This window comes from Meriones unguiculatus, chromosome 6 (genome assembly GCF_030254825.1).
Source record: "Meriones unguiculatus strain TT.TT164.6M chromosome 6, Bangor_MerUng_6.1, whole genome shotgun sequence".
NCBI classification, from domain to species: Eukaryota; Metazoa; Chordata; class Mammalia; order Rodentia; family Muridae; genus Meriones; species Meriones unguiculatus.
In genome coordinates, this window is record NC_083354.1 from 123,529,615 (window position 1) to 123,553,295 (window position 23,681).

Below are 23,681 nucleotides of genomic sequence, written 5' to 3' on the forward strand. Positions count from 1 at the left end.
TCTGTGTCATTGCCAAGACGTTCTGTCCTTGGGATTCTGTTATAGCATCCCAAACGGACCAAGATTCTGGCTAAAAGCATCAGGTTTAAAGGACATTTACATGGTATGTAGATCTTCACAGTGAATGATAAGGTTAATTTAGTTGGGCATGGACCAGAGTCTATTTGGTAATATAGCTTCACCCAACATTTTCATAGAGGATAAACCACAAAAAGTGAAGATAGCTCTAAAACGAATTAACAACAAAAATGAAGACAACGAACAGAAAAAAAAATTGTGTGCAAGCATGTGCTCGGAGGCAGCAGAACACCAGCACTGCAGGCTGCCTTCCCAGCAGCACCATGGCTCTGTTAGGGTACCCACCTCCCCCAGTCAGCTCAGAAGAATCCCTCTGGGTGTATGTGTTGGCTTACAGACAACTCCACATGACCTTGCCCTCAAACTGGCTCAGTTAGACTGCAGGGCCAGGCCACTGTTCTGGGTTGGTGGCCTTCTCCTGTAAGCCTGTTGCCAGCTACTCCGTGTCTCAGGCTCCCCTGTATCTGTGAGTACCCGTAGGTTGCCAGTAGGAAAGGGTCTGTCTGGAAGTCTCCAGGGTTTGTGTGGTAGCCCAGATGCATTTTCACTCTTCTCAACCCTGGTCCTGGTGCTGCTGGCAGCTCTCTCACAGGGAGGACAAAGCTGACCAAGGAGGACTCGAAAGGCCAAGAAACCTTTTTCCTAACTGTTCCCCACACAGCATCTGTTCTAATACCAGTTTTCCAGCTACGAGAATCAATCAGACTCCCTGTTGTGGAAGCAATCTTTGGGTTTCAGTTCTGTCACTTGAACTTAAAAGCATCCTGCAGCAGATAGCCCATCTCCCTAAGAGTCCAGGAAATGCGAATTGATACAGGAGAATCAGCAGAGCTCAGTGTGTGCTCTGAGGAAAGAAGAATCCTTATGAGGAAAAAGAAAACAGTCGACAGCACTAAGAGTTGTGGATGCATCAAGATGCTCCTGTGCTTTCTATTCAGACGTGGGGCCTCTTAAAAGAATCCTCACATCCTTCTCTGAGCTGCAGAGTGCTTAGAGCCTGAGGGAGGGAAGTTGGCTTTAAAACCAGAGTGCATGATCACAAGCATGCAGTTATAGGAAATAAGAACAAAGTCAAATAAGGCCTGTTTCATAAGTACATTGGAATCATGTTGCAGCTTTTCTTACCAGGGAGACCAAATTGATCAGTTAAGTCTAGTAAGTCTTAAAGACATCTTATCCCAGGTGATTTTTTTCATACAAAAATGTGACTAATTTAAAACATATACCCAAAAGTAAAAAGCAAAGAACAAGGAGCTAGCCATGTCCATTATCCAGGTTTTAGAATTAGTAACGTTTGTCACCCTTGCCATCCTCATACATACGAGCTTTAGTTATTAGAAAACCAGTATCATCTTCCACAAACTGCTGAGGCAAACATGGAAGCCCATCTGACCAATCACATACACTATTTTATTTGAAATATAAAACAACATAGAGAGTTTATTAGGAAATCAATACCCAGTCTCATCTTATTAATGTGCCTAAGAACACATTTAACCTAAAGCAAACGTAAGCCTGGTTATCTCTACCAAAATAATATGTAACCTTTAAATTTAGATTTAATCTACTGATGTAAGGCTGGAGAGATGGCTCAGAGGTTAAGGGCACTAACTGCTCTTCCAGAGGACCAGGGTTCAAGTCTCAGCAACCACATGGCAGCTCACAACTGTCTACAACTCTAAGATTTGACATTCACACACAGACATACATGTAGGCAAAACAATAATCCACATAAAAAAATAAATAAAAAAGGAAAAAACTGTTCCCATGTCTTATAGCTATTAAGTTGCCAGAATCACTTTGCTTCCATTTTTTATGATTTTTTAAAATATAACTTATTTAATTTTATTTTATGTGCATTGGTGTGAGGGTGTCAGCCCATTCAGAACCAGAGTTACAGACAGTTGTGAGCTGCTATGTGGGAGCTGGGAGTTGAACCTGGGTCCTTTGATAGAACAGACAGTGCTCTTAACCACTGAGCTGTCTCTCCAGCCCTCTTACGATCCTTTATAAAAACATTTATAGCTTTTTTTGTTCTGTCAAGGCCAGAAGTTCTCAAAGTATAGTCCAGGATTTCCTGGGTCTGGACCCTTCAGAAATTTCAAAGGCCCAAACTATCATCTAGATAACATAGAGGAACACTTGGCTCTTAGCATGATCCCTTGGGATCAGGCACAAAGGAGTTTCCAGGGGTTGTGTGATCTGCAACACAAGAGAAGTGTGACACAAACAACATATCCCTGCTGCCTTCTACTAAAATGGAAACTGAAGAGACTTGAAAAATGTGTCACAATTTCAGTCTTCTCATCACGTTTTCCACTTAGAAAATATAATTATTCGTACTGCCATATGATGACAGCATTTTTAAATAATACACACAGAACTAAATTTTTATTTCAGTTTTACTTTTTGATCACTTTGTAGGAAATAACAGCCCCCTACCCTACCAAACGAAACAAAACAAAACAAAAAAACCTCCACAAAGCTCAGTAATTTTTAAGGGTACCAGGGGCTACTACGATCAAAAAGTTTGAAGACTGTCAGTCCACACAGGTTTTCTTCCTTGTCATCTAACACCATACAGGTTAGTTTTTGTCAATGACTCGAGCTAGAGTCACCTAGAAAGAGGGACCTGTACTGAAGAGCTGCCTTCAACAGGTTGGCCCACGAGCAGATTGGTGGGGGCACCTTTTTGTGTATGCGTGTAATTAATGATTTCTGGAGAAAGGTCCAGCCCACCGTGGGCAGCGCCACCCCTGGACAGGTGGCCCTGGGATATAGACTAGGACAGTTCATGCAAGCTATGAGGATCAATGCAGCAAGCAGCACTCCTCCATGGTCTCTGGCTTCAGTGTCTGCCTCCAGGTTTCTACCTTGAGCTCCTGCCCTGGGTTCCCTTGACGATGGACTATAGCCTATAAGACGAAATAACCCTTTCCTCCCCAAGTTGGTTTTGATCAGTGTTTCATCACAGCAACAGAAAGCACAATAGGCCAGAAATTGGTACCTGGAACAGGATGCTTCTGTGATGAACTTGACTGTGTTGTTTTGGGAAGGATTGTGGGAGGATTTTAGAGCATTGAGTTAGAAAAGGTCTCTGTGTGATCAGAGATTAATGAGCTGGCTTTGGGTGCTAGTAAGACAGAAATGTACAGATGATGGGCTTGGCTAAAAGGAGATTCCTTACTAGAAATAAAACACCTTTTTCTCTAACATCCCTTCCACAACCTGTGGTTTCAGTAGAAAGTGGGTTGGGTGGACTGCTGAGGAAGTTAACACTCACCTTTACTAATTCTGTGTAGCCAGTCTCCCTTGGCGTCCACCACGGCTGAGCTTTCAGACCATTCACATTGTAGAGGGAACGCTGCCACACAGAAGCGAAGTGTCCTCTCTTGTGGCCAAGCTCGTACCATTTATACGCCTAAAAGAGCAGAAAGACTGCTTCACACTGTTCTTTTCAAGGAAACATTTTTATTTCAAAATTAAAGGAGTTACTGTAAGCTAGTACAGATGTTCTCTGAGTTGTGGTGTGGCCATTAGGCAGACCCTTTGTAAAGACTACGGTGAAAACTTACATCCTTCCAATGTACAGAATACCCTTCTTCAGCACCAGTGCTCCTGCAGAGGGCCCTTTGGCTCTGCCCAAGATGTATGACCGACAGGGTCACGGCTCATCACCACTGCTCAGCATCACAGAGAATGTGGTGCTATAGATTGCTTCCCTGGGAAGAACTCAAAAGTCCAAATTCGAAGTGTGGTCTCTACTGAATGCAGACAAAGCTGTCAGGTTTCATACCCAACAAAACCGAAAAGCCTGAAAAATGGTGACCTATCTTAATACAGGGGCTGTCTGTACCTTGAGATAATTACATAAAGATCTTACCCGATGAGATCTGGTGAGAATTCTGTGGTCTAACTAACTTCTATAAGCTGTTAGGATAAGTGAACAGCAGCATCTTATTTCCACTCTCAGGCTGTCAGCTTTGTGGATTCTGGGTTCATGTCCCACCTATTTTGGTTTCCACATATCTAAGCCAGTTTAGAACTCATTTGTTGAGAACACACATAACTTAAGATGCCAAAGGAGGCCACGGTTGTATTTAGCTTTCATTTTGTGATATATATAGTAAAGGAATGGATTATGATTTAAACGATTTCAAATACATTTGGTATCTACTGAAATGGTCTGCGGAAATCAGGAGTAAATTCTTTTCCTAGTTACTTTCTTTGATGTCCCATGGTGACAGAATAGAGAAAAAGGAAATATTATTCAGAGTTGGCAATAGTGTGGTGGCTATAACTATGATATACATAGTATAGTATGTCAGACTTTTTAATAGGAAACCTTTGTTCATGATATATGTACATTTTCTACCATAAGGGACAGCACTCATAGTTTCAAGCTGGCTCTTGTGATATAACTGGCATCTAAAACTAGCTTTTTTTTTTTTAGGGGGGGAGGGAACAGCTGCCTGCAGAGTACTTGGTCCATATGGCTGGCCCAAATGAGGGCCCACCATATGCTCCTAAGTGGCCCTGCCCTCAGGCTGCCTGCCTCACCCACCCATTGTCTGCACAGAAGAGTTTTCTAGTGGCACAATGAGTACCATCAGCTCCACTGCTGCCTCTGGTCTAAAGACTGCTCCTTTGAGAGCTGCGTTTTTAAAAATGTACATCCTTCCCCACCTCTTATACAGTGTCTCCTCATGAGGGCAGGATAGCCTAAAACGTCTAATTCTCCTGCCCTGGCTTCCCAGAAGAGGGCTAAGATTATAGGCATGTGTTATCATACTTGGATAAATATACATGTTTCGATCAATAAAAGGAAGCATTTAAAGTTAAATACCTTCTTTGTAAAATTCCAGACATAATAATTTAAACATAGAAACTGTTGACTCTTTATTTTATTATTTAAAAGAACTTGGAAGTAAATAAATTATATTTTAGTGTATGAAACTATTAAACTTTTGAAAGAGTTTAACAATCATGTTTCCAGCTTTCATTGCTTAGCATAGTAAAGGATCAATGTCCTTCCTATTTGCCACAACGCCGCACTATTTGCCTTTACTCAAATGACATCATCACATCTTTCTAGCAGCCTCAAATATTTCCATTTTATAAATGTTACAACTGAGCTAAATTCCTTGACCAAGAATACAAGGCCCCTCAAAAAAAAAAAAAAAAAGCTAAATTCTCTTTCTTTTTATCATATTTTGAAACCATAAAAAATTCTTAATTATCTTTCTCATTAAAATCTCAAAGAGCACACATGCTAATACTTCTTCTATGTTTATCCTTGAAACACATGTAAGCTGGGCCCAGAACTGACAGCCCAGAAAGTTAAAATGGCTAATCAGGCTGAAAAAAAAAGAAAAGAAAATAGCACTCATCTTTGAAATTAATTTGATCATTGTAGTTTCAGCCAATTTGAATTTAAGACTTTGTTTCTGGAGCCTTCTGCTGTTCAACTGAACACTATTAATTACAATATATGATTCTTTGTTTAAAGTCTGGTAGTTCATTAATTTTTGAATCATCAGTAATCCATTTGAAGGACTGCCGTACTGATGGAATAGTAAAGAAAAAGGTAATTATAGGGCAACCTAAGCAGCAGATAGCGCGGCCCATGCTGCAGCCTTCGGGCTCTGAGGTTTCGGGCTGTCCTGTGCTGGATGCCCGAGCAAGGGGGGTCCTTACAGTACCTGTTCACACTGTCTGTACAGTCTGCTCTGACGCTCACAGTGTCCAGTATGCACTGAACAACAGCCTTGGATTTGCACTCTGTCATTTCCCCTTTACCAGACCGATGACAGGTCAGGAATGTAAAAGTTCATTCTACTGGTATATTGTAGGATGAATTTAACAGCGTGGGCTAGAATTTTCACAGATATTCTAAATGACAACAAAAATGTCTAGAATACTCAGTTAAATAAGAAGCCTGTGTAAATAGGCTCCACACAGAGGTCATTCATCAGGAGTTTTACATTCATAAAGAAGAATAGCGAGGTTGCAGTAGGAGTTCGTCAGCTACCTTGCTTTTTTGTTTTTTCTTTTGAAACAGGGCCGTGCAGCCCAGGTGGACCTCAGGCTTGGCGTGTAGCTGAAAGTGACTTTGAATTTCTGATCCTCCTGCCTTTACTTCCCAAGTGCTGGTATTACAGGAGGTACTACCAAACCCCTTTCATGTGGTGCTGGGGACAGGAACAGTAGGCCAGCACTCTAGGACCTGAGCTACATCCCCAGCCTTGGGCTACCTTCTTACATGTATTCTACATCAATGTCATTTCTATATTGTCAGGTTATTGCTGTGTTCTTTCCACTGACACCAACACACACACACACACACACACACACACACACATACACACACACACACGCACACACACACACACGCAGAGAAAGATTCCAATTCTGAAATCTGTGCAATGAATCTGTCCTGAGAGATTGGGCTTGAACTGGTCTGTCTGGAGTGTCTGTCCACTGGGATCGGGAGACACACTTTTGGCACTAACTCTGGGTGGCCACTTGCTTGTGCTGAACTGTAAATGACATGACATGGAAGCAGGGCTTTGTTCTATTTTGAATCACAGATATCTGGAGAATAATGTGGCTGGGTAGAAAATGAACAGCCAGATGCCTACAGAGATCACTGGGGTGGCTGATAAGAAACTGGAATTGACGTCCCCGAACAAGTGGGACTTCCAATGAGCCCGGGTAGCCTGCTCCTCAGAACTGACCCTCAGGAATGGAGGAAAAGAGGGAGGAGCTAAGACTGACCCCAGCTGTGAGTCAGAAGTTGGCCATGAGGGAACCGGAGGCAGAATCGAAAAGGAAAATGATTCAGAGGAAAAGAGCAAGCTTGCTGTGTGATCTCCATGCACTGCCCTCACACTGGCAGTAGACCCGGGGTGAATCTGCTGAAGGTCGAGTGTTTCAGGGCCGCCATGGTTTGTCTTCCGCTCTCTCTCCTCCACTAAAAGAAGCGTTCATTAGAAGCCCATTCTCTCATTTGCCGCAGACAGCAAAGCTGGGGGTTTGCCTCCCACAAGTCTATCCTCTTTCAGGATGGGTCAGCTCCGTGGAGGAGAGCAGAGGGCAGCTGCTTCCCCGCAGGTAAGCTCTGAGACGCAGACCCAACACCTAATACTGGGTTATGCTAACGTGGGGCTTCCATGGGCATGTTTCTGTTCCGTGTAAGGATGAATCCTTGCGAACTTTCCAAATTCAGGGACTGTACTGTTCTTTGCATATTAATGACAATTATGCTGGTAGAACAGTCCCCTAGGCTTAAATACCAGGCTCATAACAAGTGTTCAGTAGCGGGTTCATTGTCCTTGAAGTAAGAGCTGTTTTCATCTAAGATATGAGATAAAAGTAGATTTCTTTCATCTGTCTTTGCCCTGTACCACAAAGTGTTCAAAGATAAATTAATTAGTGACAATTATGTTTACAGTAATTGAACAGAAACTTTTACCTAGTGTTGGATACTGTGGCAGCCATTTTCTCATCCTTCTCAGTCAAAGGAGGGCTCTTTTTACTTCAAAAAGCATGAAGGAATGAAATAATGACTACCCATCAGCGATTTCTTCTCCCCTCCTGCTCTTCACTTCTAGCGTCTTATTCTATTTTAGTCAAATGATTGGTAGGTTAAAGGGGGGAAATGCCAATCATCCAAACCTCTACTGCTCTGAGTTCGTTCACGTTTCTTGCAGGAAACTGCACAGTCACAACACCCCTTGCTTCTCTAGCTTTCAGCTGTCCAGAGGGTCTTAGATTCTTACTAAATTTAGAAATTTGAAGCTAAGATGTCCTTAGATGTCACATAGGGAAGGCAGTGATTACCAAGATTCACTGGCTCATTTGCCGTTTTTGAAGACAGCTGAGTTAGAATTCCTCCAATGGTGTAGGATGGAAGAGGTGGGTCTTGTTTATCAGGATGTAAATCACAAGATTTGGAAAAAGGCTAGAAACTCATGGCACATGATTTCATACCAATAGTATATTTATATAAGCTGACAACTGTGCTCAGGAAAAAGATAATGCCCAAGAAGATACTATGTCACTTGTTTTAGTTACTTGTGTATGTGTGTTGATCTCTGTCATTATCCTAGCTATAAAGTTCAGCTTAAATTTAATATAAATTTAAAACCATTAAGACCACTGTGCTTAGAAGAAGACAACGCAACCACTCCTGATGAGACCTAACTGAGTAGGATCAGAAGGAAGGAAAAGAAGACCTCCCCTATCAGTGGACTTGGGGAGGGGCATGCATGCAGGGGGTGGAGGAAGGGAGGGATTGGGATGGGAGGAGGGAGGGAACCATAGGGGGGATACAAAGTGAATAAAGTGTAATTAATAAAGAAAAAATGAAATTAATCATAAAACAGTTCTAAAACTAATGGCTGCAGAACTTTGTACATAGAGTAAAAAAACACATTTAATCATATGTGTTTTAAATGAGAAGACTGTATAGTATATAAATTGTATTTTAGAAGCTATTATAAGAATCTATGACCTAATAAATTGAATTTGAATTAAGAAAAAAAAAACACTGTGCTTAGGGGCTAGTCAAATAGTTGGTTCTAAAAACAACTACTAAAGAAATTCTAAAATAGTTTGAAAGATACTTTCCCAAAGCATCATTTACCTTTCTTTTCATGCATAGATACACTCAGACTTGTACACACACACACACACACACACACACACACAGACACAATACCAAAAGAGGCACTTTTCAGATTATGCATTTGATACCTTGGGGAAAATAAACAAATAAAATCCAAACCCCAAAGCTCTTAGCAGAACATTGCCTTCATAATTTATGCTAAAAATGCTTGTAAACTTCTAACTGGTTCCTAGAAGTACCCCCCCCCACACACACACACACATGCACACACACACTCTATCAGCTACTGGAAATAGAGTCACAAGCACAGTCAGCAGTACCTCTTTGTTCCCGACCCTCTGCATGGCATCACCCAAGTGAAAATAAAACCGGCCATCATCCGTGCCAGGGTCCCCGGATTCGATTCCTTCCTGAAAAAAGACAGTATTACATCTGTGAAGGCTAACAACTGAGGTCTCGTTCCTTGACTTCTGCAGATTTTCTTTATATATGAACTATACGTACGATCTCCCAGAATAACATGATATCTTGAAAATTACATCTCATTATTAAAATTGGACAATGAATTTGGTATCTATTTTGCAGTGCAAAAAATCAAATGAGATTATGGATCTCAGTTTAACAACAGGTTATAATTAACTGATATTGGACTAGCCCATAAATTAGCATGCACGCTGTCTCCTTTCGCAGAGGGTGCCATCATATTCAATATTGCAGATGATTCCTCTGTCTGGGTATTTTCACAGTTATTTTGCTCTCCAAGTCTGACCATATGCCACCTACAGTCTTTTTATCCCTGAACCCCAGCACTTAACTGCTTGTGTTCCAAGTAACGGCAGTCCAAGCTTAAGTGATATTTCTTTCTACCCCAAACAAATGTGCCACAAGCACTTATTGTGCCTTCTTACTAAATTTACGGGATTCAAGCCAACTGCAATTTTGACACATGTAACTTTTACTAAACATTTTCTATTGTGAAACGTTTTGCTCTTTCTTTCCTCTTTTCACATAGGTGCTGGAATTGATATTTTTTTGTTTTTGTTTTTAAAAAAAGGAGGGAAGAGAAAATACTAAACGTTTGAATATGGAAAAGCAAAACAATGGACAAAAGTGTGAAGTAGTTTAATAGCAAGACTTCTTTTCTGAAGGTTACGTCTTTGAGGTCTCCATGAAAGGCCCATTATCTTAGGGCTGGCAAGATGGCTGAGTGTGGGAGGGTGCTTGCTGCTGCCAAGCCTGATGACCTGAGTTTGATTTCCAGATCCCAAGGAGAGAGCCAGTTCCTGTAAGTGGTCCTCTGACCTCCAAGTACATAATGTGGATATACATACCAATGATTATACATTATATATACACACACACACACACAAATGTGAGGGCACGTTAAGGCACACCTGTGCACCTACCCACATGGTTCTGGAAAGAATGGAGAGGTCTGCAGTGTTTGATGACAGCCAGGACATACGGGAAAACAAGCCATTTAGAGGGGCACCATTGCTCAGCCCTGTGCCCCAGGGTTGTGGGACAGGTAGGAATCAAGAAGTCTGTGTGACACACACAGAGTGTGGGAATTCTCAAGACAGGCAGCAATTCCAACAGCGAGAATTGTTTGAAGATGACACAAAAGCCAGCCATAGCTCTCAAAAATCTCTTCCCTCAGTGGGGCTTGCTCTTAGCTGCCACATTGTTACTATTCAAACAAAGCAAATTAAACTTAAACTTTAATTGTCTTTCTCAGTCATAGTAGCCACATTTTAGATATTCAGTGTGTGAATAATACACAAGAGATATATCTTTTTTCTTTTCCTTTTCCTTTTTTTTTGGTTTGAGACATGGTTTCTCTATGTAGCCCTGACTGTCCTGGAACTTGCTCTGTAGACCAGGCTAGCCTCCAACTCAGAGATCTGCCTGCCTCTGCCTCTGCCTCTGCCTCCTGAGCGCTGGGACTAAAGAAGTACCCAGCAAGTGGTACTTCTATTATAGCATAGACTCGTCAATGTATGGCAATCAGTCAGGAGCCATAACTACAAGTAAGCAGATGAGGAGACCACGGCAACTACCTTCAGGTACGGAATGCTCTCAGCTATCTTGTTCTGCGCCTTCAGGATGAAGCCGTAATGCACCTTAGCAAAGCCGTCATTCGGTGTCACATTCAGAACCTGAATTCAAAGAAAACAAAGAGCTGCTGTGACAGAGAAGAAACTGTACAAGCGACTGTCAAAACACATTCTAACTAGTTTTGCTGTGCCTAGGACGGATTACGATGTTGCCGTTTCGAACACTGTGGTAGTGTTGTCTCTCTGCCATCGTTAAACAAAACAAACCCATCGCCTCCCAACTCAAGACGCTTTTCACGCTCGCTGAACCAAAGTTGTGAACGGGAAGGCGGTGACTGCTGGAGCGTGTCCTTAACACTGCAATCAGAAACATACCTGCCGATTGATAATGCCTTCCAGGTTTTCTGGTGATGAGGGAAAAATCACTAGATTTTTGTGCCTGAAGGCAACTTTGAATGGTTATCCCGCATTGCTTTACACACATGACTCAAAATATTAGGTGCCATTCATTCACTAAACACTCAGCAGTGGTCCCTGAAGCCATCAGCTGAGTGGGACATGAAAAGAACTCTGAGGAAACGGCTACCGGTGCATGGTGAGCACGAAAGCAACCACGGTGGCATGACAGGGGCACTGCCATGACCATGGAAATGACCCCTGCTGTGATACAGAGCCCACCTCACTGCAGACGATACAGGACTCCTGAGGCTGTCCTGCTTCGAAGTACAACCGTATTGAATGACGAGGAAGTAGCTGACAGCCGAAATTGCCTGTGTTTTTCATGGCTGTGAGAGTGAAAACTACCCGAGGATCTGTTACAGGTTTGACATACCAGCAGATGTGAGTACACCGAGCCGTGTGGGTCTTGCATGGCAACACTGGAGAGTCCTTAAACGTCGGGAACCTGTGTGTGAGCCTAGTGAGGTACCAGAAGTAAATTCTTTGACTCTGGGCTGTGAACAGAATGGCTGGGACTTGAACCTGTGTCCTACTTCGGCAACCTTTGGGAAGTGTGAGATTATTTTGAAATAACAGGCTTAATAATTATGAATTAAATATAGATTCCTTGGAGCACAATGATTTTAAATGTTCAATATAAAGTTGGTGGAAAAAAGAAATCCAACAGCCTGTGACGAAACGCAGGTGGGTATTTCATAAAGCTGCCCCACTTTTCACCACTACACGCATTTATTATGATCTAAAGATAAATTATGCAAAGTGCCCCTAAATTAAATATTAACAGAGAGAAATCGGCGCGAGAGCATTTGACTTGTGGGGCTACCTAGGAAATGAAATTCTTGAACAAAGAGGAAGACGGCGAAGATCCGAGTGGTACTTGAGAGGGAGAAGATGCCTGTGCTCTTCTCCTCTCTGTCCCTGAGCCAGTTAGGGAGTTGTTGACCTCTCTATCCTTTCCAGCCATCCCTCTGAGACACACTAGACTCCATGCTGTTCATAGCAAGCCAAAGACACCCTTGCCACACAGCGCTTATGCTCACGATACCCCTTTGGCGCTCCCTCGGGCAGCCACGTGGGTCCTCCCTTGTGTGAGAATGGCCTTGGTCAAACGTTACTACACCATTCCGGTGCATTGGACCCACAACAATCTCCAAGCTAGAAAACAGACCCCACTCCCAGCCTCAGGGGCCCCTCCGAGTTCTCTGTGTTTTCAGAGGACCTATCTGACCTATCTGGATCCTTTACTACCTCTCTATCACGTACGCTCCACAGGGACTTTGCTTGACTCGTGGCTCATGCCCCGAGCCTGGTGACAGGGAACTTTCAGCAGCTCTATGATAAAGGCGCAGAAGGGTACATGCTGGGCTCTCCTTCCTAGGAGAATCTCTGCAGGCACAGGCCATGCTTCTTCAGCTCAGAGGCCCCAAACCAGACCCTGCACTGAGAAAGACCCTCCAGGACTGAACAGAATCGGTGCCGATCATGGTTCTGCTGCAAACAAATGCTAAATAATGTACTGCATGGATAACACCCATGGCCTAGTGCAGGCTCACAGACATCAACTCAAGTAACTACTGTATTTAAGCATTTACTGGGATTTCAAAGCCCACCAAATTCTAGGCCCCAGAAATACAAACAAGAACGAGACAATCTTCTCTTTCAAAGGGCTCTCGGTCAAATACGGGAGACACAATTGCAGCAGACAAGGATGACCCAACAGCTTCCAGAAACAAACAGGCGACATGCGACATGCACACACACACACACATACATGCATACACATATTCACACAAACCCATGTGCCCATGCACACACAAGCACACACACAGGAAGAAATAGAAACAAGACAATAAGCATAAAAAAATGGAAAGGAAGACAAGAGGCGTGTTGAATCATAAAGCATTCTGTTTAGGAATACAAGAAAGATAATCCCCTAGGGAGAAGACATTGCCAGCACTTCTGCTCTGAAGTACACTTACTAGGAAGCAGGGCCACAGCTCCATGCTCATTTGCAGGTGGACAGGCAGGAATCCTATCTGGCACATACAGAATCAGGAGGATGGGTAGGGCTGAGGCCCCAAAGCAGCTGACAGTGCTGTCTGTACCAGTTCCTTTACATGTAGGCACCGTCTTTTAAACTTTGTAGATGGCAATGCAGTGAATCCACAGGTTTAATAAACCCACAGACAAGAAACCCAGGAAAATGTAAAATGATATTAGAGCATCTTTGTATCTACCTATTATCTGCCTGAATATCATCTATCTGCCTGTCTATATCCATCTGTCTATCACCTATCTATCCGTGTATCTGTCTATAAATCCAGCACTATAGCAAGTACTAGAAGAAAAACTCCAATCCAAGGCAGTTAACTACACCCACAAAAAAGCAGGCAATAAATCAATAAATAATCTCATACTAGTGTAACCCAAAGAAAGAAACACACACACATACCACCACCACCACCAACTACAACAAAATAACAAGAATTAACAATCCTTGGTCATAGATATCTCTCCATGTCAATGTACTCAATTCCCCAATAAAAAGACACAGACTAACAGAACAGATGTGAAAACACAATACATGCTTCTGCTGCTGCATACAAGATACACACCTCAGCATCAAAGATAGACATTACCTCAGAGCAAAAGGTTAGAAAATGATTTTCTAAGCAAACAGACCCAAGAAGCAAGCTGATAGAGCTCTGCTAATAACTAACAAAATAGACTTTGAAACAGAATTACTCGAAAGAGATAGGGAAGGACCCTTCATACTTATCACAGGAGAATCCACCCAGATGAAGTTTTAATTCTCAACATCTATGCCCCAAATGCAAGGGCACCCATATTTGTAAAAGAATCAGTACTGAAACTTAAGTCATGCATCCAACTCCACACATGATAGTTGGAGGCTTCAACACCCTAGTTAAAGCAATGGACAGGTCATTCAGACACAAGCAAAACAGAGAAATAATGGACTAACAGACGTTATGACTCAAATGGACCTAAACATTTCACCTGAACACACACAAAAAAAATATATCTTCTTAGCACATAGAACATTCTTCAGAATTGACCACAAACTCCATCACAAAGGGAATCTCAATAGATAAAAGAAAACAGAAGAAACCCCCTACATTCTCTCACACCTCAGTAGATTTCAGCTGATTTACAGCAATGACAGAAACAACAGAAAGTCTACAAACTCATGAAAACTGAAGAACTCAACACTAAGTGACTACTCGGTCAAGGCAGAAGTAAAGAAGGAAATTAAAGACTTCCCAGAATTTCAATAAAAATGAATGCACAAAATACCTAGATGTTTAAATGCAAGTCAAAACAACTTGGAGATTCCATCCTACACCTGCCAGAATGGCTAAGATCAAAACCACAAGTGATAGCTCATCCCGAGAGTATACAGAATAAGGGGAACACTCCTCCATTGATGGGTGGAGTGCATGCACACTTGTACAGCCAGTTTAGAAATCATATGGCAGTGTCTCAGAAAAATGAGAATTGATCCACTTCAAGATGCAGATATACTCAAAGGATGCTCCACCTTACCACAAGCATACTTGCTCAACTGTGTTCATAGCAGCTTTATTCCTAACTGCAGAAACTGGAAACAACCTAGATGTCCCTTAATCAAAAAATGGATTTTAAAAAATGTGGTATATTTACATGGAGCATTACATAAGCTCTTTAAAAAAATGACATCATGAAATTTGCAGACAAATGGATGAAACTAGAAAAAAATCATCCTGGGTGAGGTAACCCAGACCTGGAAAGACAAACAGAGTATACACTCGCTTATGAGTGGATATTAGCTGTGAAGTAAATGATAATCATCCTACAATCCACAGACTCTGAGAGGCTAAGTAATCAGGAGAACTTTAGGTGGGATGCAAGGATCTTCCTGGGGAAATAGAACAGATTTCATGAGTGGACTGGGGGCTGATGGGGATGGGGCCGGGAGAGATCAGGTTGGAGTGGGGACATGGAAGGAGAGAAGAGATGACTCAAAATGGGGGGCGTTTTGGGACTGAGTGAGAAACCTAGTACAATGAAAACTCCAGGAAATCTACAAGGGTGACAATAGTGAAGACTCCTAGCAATGGGGGCACTAACCATCCTCTGTAACCAGGCAAGGCTCAAGTAGAGGACTGGAACACCAATCCAGCCATACAACCTCTGACCTAAAGTTTTGTCATGCTTACAAGATGCATGTTGCCAGAACTGGAGGCCAGCATCATCATCAGACAGACCAGAGAGATTTACTTCATCCAGCAACTCATGGGATCAGATGCGGACTCTCACAGCCAAATATTAGGCGGAGCTTGGGGAGTCTTCCACAGGAGGGGTAGGAATGGTTGGAGGATCCAGCGGGATCAAGAACACAAGAACAAGGTCCACAGAATCAACTGACTAGGACTCAAATGGGCTCCCAGAGATCAGGGACATGTATGGGTCTGACCTAGGTCCTCCACAAGTATTTCAAGAGTTCTCTGTGTACAGTCATACTCCAATTTCAGACCAGGAAAAGGAACCAAGCGTTGTCTTGTAGGGAATCTTTTACCTGGATTGCTACCGGAGATAATAAAAGATGAATACAAGAATAGAAGGTAGGCCCGCCCTAGTGGTGCACTTGGGAGGCAGAGGCAGGCAGAGCTCTGTGTGTTCGAGGTCAGCCTGGTCTACATAGAAAGTTCCAGGAAAGCCAGGGAGACCAGGGCTACAGAGAGGAAACCTCTTTCCGCACCCCATCCTCTGCCTCCAAAAAGTGAATGCTCTTCTGTTGGATCCCTGCTTAAATTTTTTTTTTGTCTCATAAAGCAAATAAAACATACAATAACAAAAGAGAATCCATGCTTTAAATTGTGTGTCACTGTGAGTAGCATGAGAAAATGTTTAATTATACTTTATGTTCCTGGGATGTAAATTGCTGATTTTTCTGCATGTCCGTATTGTATACACTACCCAACATTGTTGTCAGAATTTGTCTGACTGTTTCTACTATCACAGTGCTTCCAATAATCCTCATCTCGATTAATCATGGAGCAAAGCACCACTGCAGGGTAACACATGCAGGGTGAAGGGCTGCCTTCATCTACAGGCATACTCCGGGTCTTAGAATGGATTCATCATAGATGCACAGATATTACCAAACCATGAGTAGCACTTCACGGTGATGATACCGAAATAGGAACATTTTAGTAAGGGTGAAAGGATTTTTGTCAGTTCACTAAAATTTGAAAAGCATTCGAAATATTTCATTTGAGCTTACAGTCTTATTTGAGGGTGCGTGTACTTTTTATAAAGTATGTCTAGTATATAAATAGACAACACTTAAATCTATAAAGAACTGCAAACATTTGATTGAACACTTTGGCCTGGAAGCGCACACCAGAAAGGATATTTAAAGAACCTTGGTGTGGGAGGCACAGCAGAGTTGGAGCTGAGAGCGATGACTAGGTGGTACTTGGGGTGGATGAAGGTCAGAAGACAGCAATCCTGCAGAGGGATCTGGGTCAGTTCCAGCAAAAGGTGATCAGTGTCTGGGTGAAAGCATTGGGAAGGTGAATCTATTTGGAAAAAAACTGAACAAGTTGACTTGGTCCCAGACTTGGTCAATGAAGACACACTCTGTGTTGCTTCGAGAAGCTCAGGTCCTGAGCTGGTGTGTGTGTGTTTCATGAATGTGGGCTGGCTGAGTTACGGCATCTGCAAAATGTGTGTGTGGGGGGAGAAGGGAGCAGCGAAGAACTTGAAATGATGCTGGCTTGGAAAGGAGATGTGGGAGGAGCCTCCAAAAACTACAGGCGTGAGCAGCCTCTACCCAACCTCTGTAAAGCTAGTCTCTGGGCTGAAAACAAAAGCAGAAAACAAAACAAAACAAACAAACAAAAAAAAAACCCTAAAACTAAAAATAGGATCTCACAATGACTTTTAAAAATATACTCAAAAATCAATGTGAAGAAAAATATGCAAGCCTGGTATTATTTTCTAAAATGAACTTGGAAAATTAGATAAACACACCAGGACAAACTTTGATTGGGAAAAAGAGTATCCATTAGCCACAGCTCATTAGCTTAGAAGGAAGAGGGAGAAGAAAATGAGGAGCACACGACATTGCTTGCCATGTGTTAATGTTTCTTTGAAAAGAGAACCAATCCATTGTGTGACACGGCAATATTTGGAGCTTCGTGCACCCTAGTATGCTCAACCAGGGGAGACTGTGGTCTCAGGTGCATAAACAACATGATTTCAGTTTTCAAGGTGAAGAAAAATGCTTCACATTTCTGAGACTTAGTGTCAGGAAGAAGAGATGAGAGTATTCAAGGAAGAAGAGATGAGAAACGCAGTTAGATGCTAGTTGGTACAAGCTCTTAGCTGCTGTGACCTCACAGGTGGTGGCTCAGAGAGAGTACTTCATTGGGCACATTAGATTAAAATCATGGAGTGAGAGAAGGATACCAGAAGGAGAGGAAAAAAAGAGAGATGAGAAACAAAGAATTTTATGAAGAAAAAAAGGGAGTATGGGAAGGAGGGGACAGAAAGAGAGGAAGGACCACTGTACTTCCATTTTGTGTCCTTGAAGATTTTCTTTTTCTTTTTACTTTGATAAGATCCTGAATCACCAAGACAAGGTGTCTCTTTTAATCAAATTCTGAAGGAGAGGGACACTGGGCATGTGAGCAAACACCATGTCCCACATGCCATTCTTATGGCCTGGGGTAGGTCTTCTCTAGACGACACACATTTGCAGTGCTGTAGTCTCAGTCCTCCCAATCAGGTATGAATGATGCCATAGAAAGATAAGACCCAACTTCCGCTCTCTCAAACACATTAAAAATGATGACAAGGGTAGAAAGACAATAGCTTCAAAAAGTCAATGCTTTTTCAATTAAGAAGCAATAGCAACGGAGGCAAGCATTGCGTTGTGAGGGCACGCAGTCTCTGAGGGTGAGACTGCTGCTCTTGACTACATTTCCAATACAGAAGGGACCCTTTGGCTACACAGCTGGCTCACTGTAGTTGCATTTAATGCACAGGCAGCAGTTTGGAAACCATTGATCCAGAGGCCCAAGTTAAAGAACAAGGACATGCATCCACTCTTGTTTTATGGAGATGTTAGCTTTCTCCTGATTCAAAGTTCATTAAGTACCCTGTTGGCTATATACAAATAAATTCCCTCATTGCCTAAAGGAACCAGTTGTCTAGGTTTCCTAGTTACTTGTGACTTAGAGGTTATCTATTAAAACATTCACTATCATGCAGAAAGCCTTTGAAAGCCATCCTGGCCAGAGGAAGGAAACATCAATGCCACTTTGAAAACTGTATAATCTACTACTTTTGCCTGAGAGGCTCATACTTGCAAAACTTGAAAAGACTATAATTTTTACATTTATCAACCTCATTATTAACCTCTTCCCTACTCCTATCATGAAGAAAACCCTTAGAAAGTTGTCTATAGATTGATAAAAATGAAGCTTAAGTCACAGTTAACTAAAATTTAAATTGTTCCAATCAAGATATAGGGACCAATATGATCAATGTATAGGTATACTTGAATAGACTTTATGGGGTCTATCATCTTGTACAGTGGTGACACAGCAATAAGGAGAAAAAATGGTCATGGCAGCATCAGAAAGGCTGAGGCAGGACGATCGCCATGAGTTTGAGGCCAGTGTGTGCTAGATGCAACATTCTGGCTCTAGAAGGGTGTGAAGGAAAGAAAGAGCAATGGGAAAACCAAGTCTACAATATGTTAGCACTCATAATAACTTACATACTATTTCATTCAAGATAAAGAGAACAAGACGCAGTGCACATTCCATGTAATTTTCGATCAGCACTTGAACTTGCTCTTACTATGAACCATGATCACAGCACGGTTCATAGAAGACCAGTGCTTACCTCTTCATAAACCTTCTTGGCACTGTCATTGTCTCCCATCAAGAGGTAGCCGACGCCAAGGTCATTTTTTAAGGTAGTGTCACTAGGGAACAGCTGAACCAGTCTCTGGAGGGTGAGCAGAGAGCCTCTCATGTGACCTGATGTTGGAAAAATGATGAACACGGATAAAAATTATTATGAGTTCCTTTGTCCTGAGAATACAAACCATGAGAGAGGATTTAACAGAGCCTGAAAAACACCTTCCATCTAACTTCAGCTGTGAATGGATTATTAAGTCCTGAGCAGCACAGTTACAATGCTATCCGCAATGGCTATCTGTAGATACTAAATACAATATCAATCATAAATTGTAAAGGCATGCTTACTTTCTGAGTCAATTCACATTTGCATTTTTATCTGAAATTCCTTCTTCAGAAAATGTCAGTTACCAATTCCTTAGAAAAATATTCTGTTGAAACAATTTTGGCTTATTAGCTTTTAAATTTTAGATAGAGCACAGATCTGGCTTAGGGCTGAGTGGTCAGTAATAAAATTTCAATGGGCACCGAGGGGCATGGAACAGGCTCCGCTGCAGACGCTTCCTCTAACAGATGTAACTTGTCTCTAGGTGCTGATCTAGTTGAGGTGCCGAGGAGCCATTTTCCAGTGCTATGGGAGCCTCTGGTGGAAGACAGGCTACGGTGCACCAGATGGCTCAGGAAACCCCAGCTGCTGCTTACTTGTAGGCCTTAGAAGGAGATAACCCGGGCCCCCTGACATTGTTCTTTGCCACAACTGGAAAAAAACAGACAGCAAATGAAAAAAAAAAAGTGCTAAGACTAGCACTTGTAAAAAGCTACCTTACAGGGATTAATTGCCTGCAGAGGGTGTAGCAGGAGGCACCAGCAGGTTCAGTCAGAGAATGCAGCTGCTGCTCTCCTCATGGAAGAAAACTTAGCCTATCTACTCCGTGGTCTGTGCCCCATTGCCAGGTGATGCTCTTCCAGTCATGACTCCCGAGTGGTTTGCCCATAGGTCATTGCAGGACAATGGGCCCAACGGTGCAGACAGAAGTACACCTGCTGCTTTTCCCGTCCACACTGTGTCCTGGTCCCCTGCTCTACTGGAGACCTTCAACTCCCTGCAATCTCAGGCTCTGTCCAGTTGCCCGTGAGCCTCCTCATGCGACTCTGCCTCACTCTCTCTGCGGCAGAAGAGACTATACTAAAAACGGAAGAATTTCTGTAAAAAGTGAGACACCGTCACAAGACGCCTTGATCTACAGCTGGGAGACAAGAAAGTCTCTTGGCATAAGAACTAAGAGGGAACCAAAGAAAATCCACAATTCTAAGTTGAATAATATTTTAACAGGTTCTAAAAAAAAAATAAAAATTAGTGTAAAACTCCACAATGGTTCTGCATGTTTTTATAAGCACGTGTGTGCGTGAAAACAGAGGCTAGAGGACGACCTTGCGTACCCCTTCCTCAGGAGCTGTCGGCCTTGTTATGAGAGTCTGAGAAAAGCTCAATTGCTGGCAAGCTGGCTCGCCTGGCAAGCATGAAGATCTGCATGTGATACCCAGAATCCAAGCAGATGGGCCACATGTGTTGGTGCAGGTTTGTAATCCCCTGTTTGGGAGGCAGAGACAGGCAGAGCCTTGGGACTAGCAAGCCAGCTGGTCTAGGCAATGTGAAGCACTCCAGGCCACTGAAAACCCTGTCTTAAAAAAAAAAAAAAAAAAAAAAAAAAAAGGAGAAATGGCACCTAGGTTTTCCCCTGGCTGGACACTCATAGATATGTGCTTCTGTACATGCATACAGGTACTTGTGTGTACACAGACAGACTGGCACATTCCCACCGCACATGCATGTACACAATTACTGAGGTTAAATTACTGGTCAAATGTAGAAAAGGTCTGTCAGAGACAGACAAGTCTCAGGGAGCTAAAAGCCAGGCTTCTTCCTAGGCACTTGACTTTGAGAAGGTGCCATGTCGCTGCCACTGAAGATGGACATGCTCCACCTCCCATCAAGTTCCTGCTTCTGCTTCTCACCTAGAAACTGCTGCCTCTCCGACCGTCGCCTCAGGCTCAGCTTCACCAGGTCTGCGGGGGCATCAGGCAGGTCGGCCGCCTCCTGGTAGCTCTCGATGGCCCTGCGCAGAATCTCATTGCTCCTCCTTTTCTCTGCCAAGTCATCTTCACACTGGAGGAAGGCCCCGGACAGGTCAGTGCCCCGTAACCTCCATGTTTGTCATTTCCCCCAGACATTCGTGGCAGTCATCTCTTGGCATGCTTGTTAAAGAGACCACAGTCCTTTTCCTTCTCAAAGGATGCAAGCAAAGGAAAGCAGGGCAACTGCTGTTTCAACAGCAAGAAGTTGCTGAAAGCTTGGTTTGTCATTAGGTTACAGATGGGAAGGAAGACAGTAAGATCAAGAAAATACTGTGTAGGGCTGATGGGGAGGAACATAATAATATATGAGAACATTATAGACAAGCCTCTGTTCTTCAATCTGTGTGCTCAGTGGCTCATTCATTTAACCCCTTCATTCGTTCATTCATTCATTCATTCACACACTCATTTAACAGCTCTCTTCAGGGGCCAGACACTGGTCTGTGTGTGTGTGTCACAGTAATTGAACAAATCAGGATGAGACCATTTTCCTTCAATTTAGGAAAGGATAAAATGATAAATACAAACAGAGGTGCTGGGCATAGAAGTAGCAGACTGATGCATGATGAATGTAGAATGGGAACATTACTGGTTTAATGGGGACAATGGGGGTGTCTGAAAGAGGGGACAGGCTGTGAGGCTATGGAGGAGGATCGCTGGAGGCAGAGAGAAAAGCAGGCACAGAGGCTTTCTGATGCCACGAGGAATGAAGGAAAGGTTGCAGGAGTGTAGGGGAGGAGGGCGGAGACGCTGCCATCAGGCGATTCAGGCCTGGTAAACTACTGAGGAGTCTAAACTATTCCGTGAGGAGAAAGATACGTGATTGTGCTAGCAACAGCACTGAGAGCAGGCTAAGAGATGGGCAGAAGCAGGAAGCCAGGCATGGCACAGCAGTTGTTTGGGCTAATGCGGCTGTGGTGAGTGGTAGGAAGAGATGGGATTACAGATTCAGAAGGTTTGGGCAAAGGGAGCCACAGATGCTGTGAGTGTAGTATAAGAGACACGAAGAGAGAGGGGATGAATTCAGGGTTTGGTGTGAGTGACTACCTGACTGGGATGCCATCCCCTGAGAATGGGACAATAGGACAGAGGCAGGTCTTGGGGAAGCATGGAATCAGGAGTTCAGTTTTTGGTACAGTAAACCAAATGCCAAGTGGAGACAAACACTCAGAGGGTGCATTTCTAGGTGTGGAGTTCAAAGAGAAGTTGCCATTAAGGACCTGTACATTGGAGTTGTCAAGGAAGGATGTATATAGTATTTCAAGTTGGAAAGCTGGAAGAGCCTTTATAGACTCAGAAGAGTTCCAAGGACTAAATTCTAAAATTATCCAATGTTTCAAGATCATTAGAGGTTAGGAAGGCACATTTTCTCCCATGAGAAAATAGGATAATAAAAATGAGTTTCATAAGAAGACCTCAACAACACATTGATGCCCCGGAGGCAAAGTGGAATACAAAGGTTATAAGAGAGAGAAGTTATGTTCCAAGGGGCCACCAAGTTGGTCAAGAGGAGGATTGCGAAGACATTGGAATGGACTTGTGGAGACTCAATGGCCCTAGCAAAATTGTTTCCATGGGATTGTTGAGGACATGCACCAGAGTGGAGCACTATCAAGAGAATGTGGGAAGGTTGCAGGAGGGCTAGCTTTAAAGGCAGCCAGAGGTAGAGGTACCGGGAGAGGGAGATGAGAGCCCAGGGAGAAGGCTTATGGATGAGATAGTGCATTGTAGCTTCTCATCAGAAGCAAAAGACCCAGCGGAAAGGAACTATTTGATGACAAACGAGAGGGCACAAACACAAGGAAGACTTCCAGTAGGTGAGAAGGAAAGGGGACAAGTTCACACCTGCCAATAGATGGACACAGGAATCGGTACATCTGTGTGAATCTCTGGAGACTTTTATTTTCCTAACAAAATACCCCAAATTCCTAACTTGAAATTGGGAATGAAATACCAGAGACAGGAAAATAGGCAGAATGTGTAAGATTCAATAGCTCATCAGATTTTACAGACTTTCATTTAAAGATCAGCACTCAAGGAAAAAAAAGGATAGCAGGCTTGATGGTGAAAGTAGTACGTGCAATCTTTAATCAGAAATTGGCAATGGAACTACTATTTAAAATAAACTGCGTGCTGGGCTAATATATAAAGTCTGAGGACTTTGGTAAGAAAATCCTCATTTCTCCACCTTCAGACAAGAAAAAAATTTGCAAAAGCCAACAAGTTGATAAAGACATTTGTGAGACAGTCCTTCTCAGAACGCAGCACATCAAATAACGTGTTGATGTGCATTGGTTGGGATAAGGTTCCAGGATAGAAGAGCTCAGTGGAAGCCGTGGATAGATGTGGATTCATAAGGAAGAAAAATTTGTTATAGCAATTCTCTTG

General features: G+C 42.8%; 1 protein-coding gene across 8 annotated transcripts in view; it reads right to left on the bottom strand.

The window, feature by feature from the left end:
* The window catches only part of Asph (aspartate beta-hydroxylase), a 205,098-nt gene that overhangs the window by 44,384 nt on the left and 137,033 nt on the right, over positions 1 to 23,681 (bottom strand). For all 8 annotated transcript variants that reach the window (XM_021659816.2, XM_021659815.2, XM_060385967.1 and 5 more), the window contains 5 exons: positions 21,174 to 21,324; positions 19,141 to 19,277; positions 10,768 to 10,866; positions 9,028 to 9,117; positions 3,362 to 3,499 (listed from right to left, as the gene is read on the bottom strand). In XM_021659816.2, the coding sequence (XP_021515491.2) occupies positions 3,362 to 3,499; positions 9,028 to 9,117; positions 10,768 to 10,866; positions 19,141 to 19,277; positions 21,174 to 21,324 (615 nt within the window). The remainder of the gene's footprint in view (positions 1 to 3,361; positions 3,500 to 9,027; positions 9,118 to 10,767; positions 10,867 to 19,140; positions 19,278 to 21,173; positions 21,325 to 23,681) is intronic.